The following is a 12,204-nucleotide window of genomic DNA, read 5'->3' as shown; positions in this document are numbered from 1 at the left end:
GATAAATGATTGGATTTTTTTTTCAGTGAAGCTTGATTCCTTCATAAAAAGCTAAATGTGTTTCTGAAAATCAGTGGAACAATCAAGAAGTACTTGTTTCAAGTAATAAGTGATCATTTTCAACCATTTCTCTTTGCTAACATAATAAATTAATAGTTAATCAACATTTTTCCTCTAATACAAATTATAGAGGTGGGAGCTTTAAAAGTTCTCGGAAAATATTAGGCGAGTGAGTTAAGTCAAATTTTAAGTTAACCAATCTGTGCACCCATGACAAAGATACTTGTGCTGGCTTGTTTAGATTTCTACCCTGCTTTATTAGCCTTTTTTGGCATGTAATAAAGCCTTTTCAAAGTATATTTTGAAGCTTCTTTTCTTTAACTGAGGATAGTTTTTATCATGAGCATACCTTCTTGAACAACTTAGCTTCGACTTCTGCATTCACCATAGTGTTGGCTATTGAAGGAAGCAATTTTCTTAATTAATTGGGATATGATTGAATAGGCATTGTCATAAACTTAAGAAATTCAAAAGCAGAAAAGATAAATTACAGTTGTACCTAACATCTCATAATAATCTCGCTGCATTAGGTTCAAGATGTTGTTCCTATTACTAGCTATGATACTGCTGGATCATTCCTGCTGTTGGGTTGTAACAATGGATCCATATATTATATAGGTAAGTGTATAATCATACCTAAAAAAAGATACTTCTAGATAACATTTTATTCCATGAAAATAGTCAAATTTTATCACTCTTTCCTTTTTGTTTATGTCACTTTAAATGTTTTCTTTTTGTAGATATGCAGAAATTTCCTTTGAGAATGAAAGACAATGACCTTCTTGTGACTGAACTTTATCATGATCCTTCAAATGATGCTATTACTGCTCTGAGTGTCTACCTCACACCTAAAACAAGTTAGTACATTGTAGAATATTTGTAATTTCCTGAAGTTCATATTGGATACTTAAAAATTGTATTTTATTCACTGGTATAGTTTTACTACTGGACAAGATTAAATTGGTTGTTTTTTTGGGAACCGCAGATAAGAGAATTTGTCATGTATTAAGAATTTTAAATTATGTTGATGTTTATACAAAGCTTAACTAGTCCACATATGACCTGGGAAATCAGAAATATTGTTTTTTATGGATGCAACTTTTAAAAGTTGCATTAGGGAGTAAGTGAAAGTATAAACTTTAATATTATTAAATTTTAGTTATGGAAAGGGATAGCTTATTTGGAAATTTATATTGTCTAATATTTATTAGCTTTTCTCATTGAGATTGAATTATTGGAGAAGTGTTTCAATTCATTTAGGAGTCTGTAGAGTGAGGTAGAAAAACAGTCAAAGCATTTGATGTTTATCTGTAATCAAAGAAACATTAGTAAACAGAAATTAATGTGCCCCCAGGGATCTTCACAGTAGGTTTAAATCTATTATTAATGAGGTAATATTGTTTTATTAAATTCATTAGAAAAATTATAACTTTGAAATATCAGAAGAGCAAATATCTCTCAGTATTTGCTCACAAAATGTCTTTAGACAAAATTAGACTAAGACTTCAATTAGTCATTGACCTAGAATGAAAGTTAATTCTATAAGTAATGTTTTTGATATATAGCTACAATCTGGTAAGAGGTTCAGACAAGGTAGGTGAAGGAATGAATTAAAGATATGAAAACAAAATGTTAGTTTATCTTAAAGGAGAAAGCAAGAGATAGTAAGTACCCGGAAGACAGAATGAGAGCCATCTTCACTAAGAAAAAGCTCATAAAAGCTGAGGGGTCTTAGATCTCATCTAGTTCAGCCCCTTAATTTTACAGATATGAAAACTGAATCCCAGATGGTGAATCATTATTGTGCACTGGGGAGTTCTGACATAAGGGTGATTTGAGAAAAGAAGGGATGTTTTAACATTGCAGAGCTTAGAAACCATACCACGTTGTACATCTTGTAAATTGCACCATACTGAAAATGAAGCATGTGTAACAAAGTATGTTATATTTTTAAAAAAAAAAATTTTTTTTTCAGTGAACAAAAAAATCAGTTTTCTCTCCTTTTCATGGCATTATTGCTTTAGGGATTTAGTCTTTCGCCCTGTGTTTATTCCTCTTGCCTAGCTCGAGTTTAAAATTGGTTTTAAGGCATTATTAGTAAACCCTCACCTCTATCCCCCATCCAAGTTATCTAGACTGAACTAGAACCTGACCTTTGCCAAATCTTGAAGCTTGTATGAGGATAAACTAGGAATGTGGTCAAATCAGTTAGTTTCTCTTCTTATTGTAGTGGTAGATTTTGACATTATCTTTATTGATATGATTCAATTGGCTTTCTTTAGGTGTCAGTGGTAATTGGATTGAGATTGCCTATGGTACAAGTTCTGGAGCTGTAAGAGTAATTGTACAACACCCAGAAACAGTTGGCTCAGGCCCTCAGCTTTTCCAGACATTCACAGTTCACCGAAGTCCTGTTACAAAGATCATGCTCTCAGAGAAACATCTTGTATCAGGTACAGTGACTTTTTAAATGTTTAACATGTTTCTCTACTTTGTTTAAAGATCATTCTGTATGTGACTTCCATGTTTTGAGGAGACCTTTTATATATATGTAGAAAAATCAAGAGTTTTTATGCGTATAAAAGGAAAGGATGCTAAAAGAAACAGTAGCAACAGGTTCATTAATTATTTCTAGATTCTTTGGAAATTTAGTCCGGCTCTGATAGTCTCCATGTTATTCTTTAATTGTTGCCTGTTATCTATTTAACTCTTGGTTCCCATATCATATTTTATTTCTAAACATTTATCACAACTTTTGTGGGAAAAGAACTTTACATTTGAGGCGATTTTCTTGAAATTTGTTTTGAGTATACACAGGGACTCTTTTACTTCAAATTTGTATTTCTTAGGTTATTGGAACCCACTGACAGTCTTCATGTTTCTTAGCTATTGTTACTCTACAAAAACAGAAATTTAAATACTTGGGAATATACGATGGAACTCTTTGAGGAAAGGAGAATTATTTTTGCTTAGTTAGTTATGGTCCAAAAAGATTTAAGATTCTTTCAGTTATACAAATCTGAAATGCATAAGGATCATTTTCCATATTAATGCCCACTATTAACCTTTAATTGCTAACATGACTTAAGGACAGTCAACAGGCCAAATTGCCAAGAAGATGTATGTGCAAGTCCTATCTCTAACATATATGGGCTGTGTGACCCAGGGCAAGCCAATTAAGCTTCTTATGCAACTCTCTAAGACTCTATGTTTCAGAATAGTCACTGATCTGTACTGTCAGAAGGAGTTTCCTCAGTGGGAGGGCCAGAGTCTTCCCTTACCCTCACCCCTCCAAAAAACAAAATAAAACAAAACAAAAAAACCAAAAATTAAAAAACCTCTTAATTGAATTTTTTTCAGCAGGTGTTTATGTTCTAGAAAAAAGTGATTTGTGTAAATTGAATTTTTATTAATCAAATTATATTTTTGTTTTATTAGAGAAGCTTTCTCAAATTGCATCAGGAGGTTTTATTTTAAAATTTTTTGTAAAATAAGTAGTCACAGGGCTAACTTTGACAGCATATGTATCAAACTAAATAAACATGGCCTTTTTTTATAAATCAGATTTTTTAAGATTTTCACACTTGCTGTTTTTTTTTTTGGTGAGGCAATTGGGGATACTTGCTATTTTTAAAAAAATTATTGTATTTTTAAATAGTACAAGCTTAAAAAAATATCCCTGGTGATACAGTTTAGAACAAAAAAATTTTGTCTTTGCCATCAGAAACTATGACATCCTTAAAGATTATATTTAGAATAGGTTAACATTTTTTGGTAGATTCAAAAGATATTTTTGAAAAGAAAGAAATTATATGTCTAGCTGTGTTACAAGCAACAGCCTGGCAAAATTTTCCTTTCAGGTTTTATGTTTAGAGCATTTTTAAGGATAGTGCTACAATAACAGCCATGGTTTTTACATAAAAACCAAGTATTTAAAATACACTCATTGCTTTTACACAATTGCTTTTACTATTCAAATCTCTGAGGTCTCAGTCAATGGTAAATTGCCAGGTGTTTTGTTCCATTTTACTTAACAATGCAAAAAAAGGTAAAATTTCTCGAATAAATAGCATTTTTTGTGTAATTGTTACCAGGTTCAGACAAAAAATGACATAACTTTTTAGATGGTTTATCCATGATTTGGTACTTCAAGATCTATGATCTTATGTGACCTTATTGTATTGCATGGTTTGAATCTTCCCACAATTTCTTATCCTATAAAGTTGTTGTTCATACCCTTTCAAAAATCCCCTATATAGGATCTATCTAGTCCATATATCCTTTCATAAATCCCCTATATAGAATCCATCTAGTTTGCTATATGACCTTCCTTTAGGTTTTTTAATATATTGTGAATTTAACACTTAGAATTTCAAACTATCAATAACCATGTCATAATCTGAGCCAAAACACTAATAATAAGAGAAATGAAAATTAAAAAAACTCTGAGCTTTCAACAGACATCCCTTAAAGTGGCAAATAGATGCAGGCAAAAAAATGGAAATAGTTGATGTTGGAGGAGCTAGACTAGGGGTGGGGAACCTGTGGCCTTGAGGCCATATGTGGCCCTCTAGGTTCTTAAGTGCAGCCCTTTGAATCCACTCTTTACAGAACAGATCCCCTTAATAAAAAGATTTGTTCTGTAAAACCTGGACTCAGTCAAAAGACTACATCCAAGGAACTAGAAGGCCACATGTGGCCTCAAGACTGCAGGTTCCCCACCCCTGAGCTAGACTAATACCTGGGGATCAGGAAGAGCTTTGAATTATTCTGACTTTTTTGGAAAACAATTTGAAATTATGAGATAAAAGTTATTAAATTGTTCATGTATTTTGACAGAGGTCTAATCAATTAGTAAGCATCTATCCACTATGTGCTGAGCACTGTGTCATATGCTAATGATGGAAAGACAAATAAAACAGTCTGCCTTCAAGGAGCTTATAGTTTATCAGAGAAGACATAAATATATAATTATGTACAAAATATGTATAAAATGAATACAGGGTAATTTTGGGAAGTTACACTTACAGCTGTGGTTATCAGCAAAGTCCTCATGTAAATATGGCATTTGAGCTGAACTTTGAATAAAATTATGAATTCCAAGAGGTAGAATGCAAGTTTATGGACAGTCTGTGAAGAGGCAAAGAAACAGGAGATGAAATAGGAATTATTTCCCTAATAATTTATGTTTTGGGATCTATCAAACACTGGGCTACTACTTTAATTGCTTTTATTTCTTGTTTTTCTCATCAGTTCTACTGAGCTCCTTTTGTATTTTTTAACCTTTACCGAAAAGTTTTAATATCTATTGCTTTGTAATATAGTTTGAAGTCTGGTAATGTAATGCGGGTAGGTGGTGCAGCAGGTGGAGTGCCAAGCCTGGAATCAGGATCAACTCTTCCTGAGTTCAAATCTGGCCTCAGAGACTTATTAGCTGTTGACCCTAGGCAAGTCACTTAACCTTGTTTGCCTCTGTTCCTCATCTATAAAATGATCTGGAGAAGGAAATGGCAAATCATTCCAGTATCTTTGTGAAGAAAACCCCAAATGAAGTCACAAAGTCAGATATGACTTTATTTCTATTTATTTCTTATTTCTACTTTTTTCATTATTTTCTCTGAGGTGCTAGACCTTCTGGCCATCTTTTTGGTTTTTGCTAACTCTATAATTAGTAACACCTTGGTAATATGATTGGGATAGCACTGAGACTTAATTTGTCGTATTGTCATTTCTGTTATGTTGGCATGACCCAACTGTGAGCGATCTGTAGTCTCTCCAGTTATTTATCTTTTACTATTTTGTAATGAGTAGTTGTGTTTATGTAAATCCTGTTTGGTAGATTAACCCTAAGGTGTATTACGCATTTTGTGTTTATTTTGAACTTACTTTTCCCGTCCCCTCCCCAATTTTTGTTGTTGTTGTTAATACAGAATAGAAATGCTGATGACTTTTATGAGTTTGTTGAAACTATTAAGCATTTCAGTTAATTTCTTTGCTGATTTCCCAGGGTTTTCTGTGTATGCCATCACAATTTGTTGTCTATTTAGTTATGTCTGTATCTTTTAATCTTTTTCATCTTTATTACTGTCTGTATCTTGTCTTTGTATTCCAGTTATTTATATAAACATGCCAAATAATTGTGGGCCTTCCCTTAATTTTGAAATATTGATGCAATTATATTTTATGTTTAATACTTTTTTTTTTTTTTGCTTTTTCTCTGATAGTCTGTGCTGATAATAATCATGTACGGACATGGACAGTAACACGGTTCCGAGGAATGATTTCTACACAACCAGGTTCTACTCCTTTAGCATCATTCAAGATATTGTCTTTGGAAGAGACAGAGAGTCATGGTAGTTACTCTTCTGGAAATGATATAGGTGAGTAAAACCTTTTTAAAGTTTATGTTAAGCAGATGAGAAAATTATAAAAGAGACTATGTTGACTTTGGGGGAAAAAAGTGTAGCATCAATGAATATCAGTTGGAGGAGGCTTCAGAAACCATCTAAGTGAGCCGCCTTTGGAAAAGCACTCCTCTCTACAATATCTCAGCAAGTAATCATTTTTCCCTTGAAGTCTTCCACTGAGGGGGAAACCACTACTTTCTGAAGCAGACCATTCCACTTTTAAATAGCTGTAAATGTTATGAAGCAATTTCTTAAATTTAGCCAAAATCTGCTTCTTTGAGATTTCCAAATTTTGCCTTAATTTTACCATCTGGGACCAAGCAGAACAAATCTAATACTGCTTTCAAGTGACAGTCTTACAAATGAAGATAGTTGAACAGCATTTATTAAGTACCTACTGTGTATCAGACATTGTGCTGAGCATTGGGGATACAAAGGACAGCATATATACAGTCCCTATTCTCAAAGAGATCACAATCTAATGGAAGAGACATGCAAACACTTATGTACAAACAGGATAAAGATGGGAATTTTGAGGTAGTCTCAGAGGGAAGGTACTAAGCTCTAGGATGACTGGGAAAGGATTCTTGTAGTAGGTGGAATTATAGTGGAGACTTGAAGGAAGCCAGGAAAAGTAAAAGGTGAAGATAAGAGAGAGAGTTTCAGCTGTGGGGGACAGTGAAAATGCTCAGAATCTGGAGATAGAATGTCATGTGCAAGAAACATCCAGTGTCACAGAATATGTAGGAGAGTGAAGGTTAGGGAAAGGCAGGAAGGGTCCAGCTCGAAACTACTTAGTCTAGAGATCTACCACCATTTCCTTTCCCAGTAGCTGAGATTACAGGCATGTACCATCACACCTGGCTGAGATGAATATATTTTCCCCCCAGAAATTGATGTCAAGTTTACTAGCCTTTAGTTTTCAGACTTCTATTTTAGTATTGTGACATTTGTCTTTATCCATTTCTGTGGTACCTCTTCCATTTTCTGTCATCTTGAAACTGGTAGTGGATCAACAATCAGATTTGCCATATACTTTTGACCTGATGATTTGAATGCATCAAGGGTAGCTAGAGGTTCTTTTATTATCTCTTTACTTATCTAGAGCATTAGCTCCTCCTTAGCCATTTTTGTTCTGTCTTTTCTAGGCTAAAGATCTTCTTGTCAAAGAAAACAAACAAAAAAAGGGGGTTAAATAGTTAGTTCTATGCTCTTTATTTTGTCTATTATCACTTTCCCATTCATTTCATGCTGTAGTCTTAAACCTTTTTTTATCCTCCTCTTTGCCAATGTAAACAAAACAAAACAAAACAAAGAACTCCATTTTTTTTGTTTCAGTATGTCTAACAGCATTCTTTTATTTTTATTTTTATTTATTTATTAATTTATTTTGATTTATCAATAATCACTTCCATATGCTTTTGAGTTTAAAATTTTTCTCCCCCTTTCTCCCCACCACCCTCCCCAAGACGGTGCATAATCTGATATGGGCTATACATTTACATTTATATTAAACATATTTTCACATTAGTGATGTTGTAAGTAGAAATTAAAACCAATAGGAGGAACCATCGGAAAGAGGAAACAAAACTCAACAGAAGAGAAAAAAAATAACAACGGCTTCCATAGTTCTTTCTTTGGGTGTGGATAGCATTTTCCATCACAAGGCCTCTGGAGATGTCTTAGATCCTTGTATTGCCAGGAAGGGTTAAGTTTATTAATATTAGTCATCACACAACGTGGCTGTTATTGTGTACAACATTCTCTTGGTTCTGCTCACTTCACTTAGCATCAGACCATACAAGTCTTTCCAGGTTTTTCTGAAGTCAGCCTATTCATCATTTCTTGTAGCACAATAGTATTCCATCACATTCATATACCACAACTTGCTCAGCCATTCCCCAATTGATGGGCATCCTCTCAAGCCTAACAGCATTCTTAACTGGACTGTATCACACTTTATATTTATCCTGTTACGTGTCCTTTCAGGTCCTTATCCTTGTCTATCTTTTGTATGTCTTTTAAATGTCTGTCTGTTTGATGATTTTTCCTGTAGGTCCATATCTCTCTCTTTAGCAACTTTCCTTGTCTCTCCTCACTGAATTTTCTTTTTGTGCTTTCAGAATTTAATTTTTGAGAACTTTCTGTCCCTCCTTGGCCAACTCTTTTCTAAGATTTTCACTGTTGAGACCCTTATTTATCCAAAAAACAAAACAAAAACTTTAATCTTAGGTATATATGGGACTGTACTTAGCTTTCCTCATCTTTAACACAAATTCTAAGATAGAATATTCATTTTCCACTGAGGATTCCATCCATTCTATCCAAGTAATAATTTTAATCCCATTGGTAAGAAATATAGAATAAAATTTATCTTTCTAAGCTCCCCTGACTTGCTGCTAAGGCAAGTCAGAACCTTGAACTGCTATACCCAGAAGAATTGAAGTGTCACATAAATACTGTATCATGAAACAGTTCTTGAAACAGAATGCATAATCTAATCTCTTTGCTTTTTCTGTTCAGGTAATTTGTAGTTTGCTCCAATGGTAATATTAGCTCTCTTTCTGCCTCCATTGTTCTTTACTCAAATGAGTTCCACCATACTTTACTTATTCTGGTTCCTCATTTTCCTCACTTGACTTTGTCTTCTTAATTTTCAATACTCTACCCCATCTCCTCTTTAACTGTATTGTTCCTTTTGAATAGGTGCATCTTTTGGAAGTCTATTTCAGTCATGCATCTCATCCCACCAAGTCTCAGTGGGACCTCTGAGGTCAGATTTGCCTCATTGCATTAGAGCTTAGGTTTACTTTTATCATTACCCATTTTGTGTATACATTTATTTATAGAAACCTGTGAGTTTTGTTTTAGTCTGTTTTCTTCAATTTTGTGACATGAATTTTGGGGTATTTGTATCTGTTCATCTTCCTTTCCCTTCCTTTTCAGTTTAAATTCCCTTTGAGTAGATTTGCCTAATTGTTCTGCTGTTCTGGGCTAAGCCTAACTCAGACCAATCCAGGTTCTCTTCCTACCTGCAGTTCCCAGTTCTTATCCTCGTTAACTCTCTCAATCTCTTCCCTTATAGCCATTCTTTCAGTGGAATTTAGCATATTCTCCAGAGGGATCTATTGGTCAGAAGCCATAGTTCCTACTTCCCTAGCCTATCTCTACCCTTAGCGTTGCCTTTTTCACCTGGGTCTTTAGGGTGAACGCCCCTTTGTCTTTTAAGGTGTGATTCTTAAATACCAAAATGATTGTCATACCTGTCTTTTAAGGCTGGCAGTACTAGGCTTTTGCTAGTATTTGTTTTGTATTATGCCTGTCGAGCTCCTTAAGCACCAATCAGGCTAATCCTGCAGAATCAATAGTAGTTCCATCGCCTTATTCTATTGAAGATTCACCATATGTTCATGTATACACACATGTACATACATGTGTATATGTGTGTAACTGTGTATATATATCATGTGTTATATATTGCATCATGTGTTGCAGTAGCCTATTGTTATGTCTCCTTGCCTCAGATCTCCCCACTGTAATCTGTCTTCCATTCAGCTACCAAATAGACTTTCCTAAAGTGCAGGGTTGACCATATTGACCCCTGTATTCCCCCATGGCCTCCAGTATCAAACTCAAAATTCTCTGTTTGGTGTTCAAAGCCCATCATAATCTAACTCCATCCTACCTTTCCAGTTTTCTTACACCTTACTCCCCAGCATGTACTTTTTAATCCAGTGACACTGGCCTCCTTTGCTGTTCATGAACAAGACGCTCCCAGCTTTAGGCATTTTCTCTGGCTGTTCCCCATGCCTGGGATGCTACTTATTTCTGCCTACTGGCTTCCCTAAAGTGCCAACTAAAATCTCGTTTCTCGACCCCACTTAATTCCAGTGCCTTCTTTTTTAATTATTTCCTATCTTTCCTGTACACAGCTTGTTTGTATATATTTGTTTGCTTGTTATGTCCCCCATTTGATTGTGAGCTGCCCTCCCTGCTTGAGGGCAGGGACTGTTTTTTGCCTCTTTTTTGTATCCTTAGCACCTGGCACATACACATACATGGCACTTAATAAATGTTTATTAACTGACTAACTCTAGAAGGGCCATAGCTGTAGAATGTTAGTGTCCCTTATCTGTCCATCCAATTAACAGAATCTCCGTTCCTTTCTCATCTCTTTTCTTGACTTTTTGGACTTCAAAATAATGTCTATACTGCTGCCTTATCCATGAACTTCTTTTAGCACTTAGGACCTCCTCTCTCTGAAACATTTTACTACTGTTTCATCCTTGGAATATCCCTCCATAAGAAATATTCTCCCACCCACATCCTCCCTTTGGAAAGTTTCTCCTGAAACTTCCATTTTGTGAAGGGGCCCAAGTCTGGCCTGCCTTCATTCCATTCCTGTCCCTTTTTCTGACCTTTTAGACTTCAAAATCATTCCCTTCATCCAGGTACCTTCTTTTGCTTGTGTTTGAATCCCCGGTACTAAGTACTGGACATAGTGCCTGGCATGTAGTAAGAGCTTAAAAATATCAATCAGTAAACATTTAATAAGCACCTTCTGTGTGCCAGGGACTATGGTAAGTGCTAGGGATATTAAAAAAAAAAGCTAAAGATAAAATCCTTCCCTCCCTTCCTTTTTTCCTTCCTGCCTGTCTCCCTCCTTTCTGCCTGGCTTTCTTCCTTTCTACCTTTCTTTTCTTCATTTCTTCCTCCTGTCTTTCCTCCTTTTCTTCTCTCCTCTCCTCCTTCTCTCCTTCTTTCCCCCATGTAACTCGTAAGAGTTATTTACTACCAACTTTTAGGAAGCAAATTTTAAATTAGTAACATAGTCTAGTTTTAAATAATGCCCCTACCTCAGATTGTGACCTTCATTTCAAACAATGAAGTTGTGATCAAGCTAAGCATTTTAAAATTTGGCACAATTTGATTTTTCATTGCTAATTTAATTAATCTAGTGAAAAAACAACGTAAGTTAGAAGGCAGGCTCATCTGTTTTTATGTACTAAAATTCTTTATGAAGCCATTGGTTGTATGAGCCATTTGAAGACAGTGTAGCATGTCTCTGTTGTTAGTCTGATACCCGATTTTAACAGGAGGTATATAAAGTTACTGTGATTTGTCTCTCTGTACTCACACATTTCACAGTAACAGTTACGCTGTTTTCCCCAAGGACCCATTTATGAGAATTTGCTCTGTGTATGCAGTCGTGCCTTACCATAGTTATAAGAGTTCTGTAGGACCTATTGGCTAACTAATGTACCTTTGTGATCATTTTTTATACATGTAGAAATTACAGCAATGATAGAAGATAAGAAAGAATATATTAGAATTGATTTGTATGAGATTTTTGGATTTATATCTTTCAGAATATACTTCTGAGGTTAAGGTTTCAAAATGATTGTCTTTTAAAATATTAAACCTACAATTACTTTAAATAATTCATTCCAATTAAAAAGATTTATTAATTGCCTACTGTGTGCAAGGCACTACATAAAACTGTTCTGAAAATTATAATTCTATGAGTTTCTTCACATGGGACAAATATTTACTTAAAAAAAAATATACCCAGCAGTGTCATTTTGTAACAGTTACTCTTGAATTCCCCCTTCTAAAGCTGCTTCAAAGCGTAAGCTAGCAGAATGCTTAGAAATAACCATTTGACTCTTTAAGAGAATAGGACTGAAGTCAGTATAAAGTGCTTCATTTCTGAAAGCTTATTGTTTAGACCACAAAT

At 34.6% G+C, this 12,204-nt stretch overlaps 1 protein-coding gene across 1 annotated transcript in view; it reads left to right on the top strand.

Moving 5' to 3' along the window:
- Positions 1-12,204, top strand: part of KCTD3 (potassium channel tetramerization domain containing 3) — a 71,481-nt gene that overhangs the window by 40,464 nt on the left and 18,813 nt on the right. The window contains exons 11-14 of the mRNA XM_027871887.1: positions 591-678; positions 801-917; positions 2,343-2,513; positions 6,285-6,440. Of these exons, the coding sequence (XP_027727688.1) occupies positions 591-678; positions 801-917; positions 2,343-2,513; positions 6,285-6,440 (532 nt within the window). The remainder of the gene's footprint in view (positions 1-590; positions 679-800; positions 918-2,342; positions 2,514-6,284; positions 6,441-12,204) is intronic.

Source organism: Vombatus ursinus, unplaced genomic scaffold (genome assembly GCF_900497805.2).
Source record: "Vombatus ursinus unplaced genomic scaffold, bare-nosed wombat genome assembly UNPS02014798.1, whole genome shotgun sequence".
NCBI classification, from domain to species: Eukaryota; Metazoa; Chordata; class Mammalia; order Diprotodontia; family Vombatidae; genus Vombatus; species Vombatus ursinus.
Note: the sequence above shows the minus strand (reverse complement) of the source record. Positions and strands in the feature narration are given on the sequence as shown.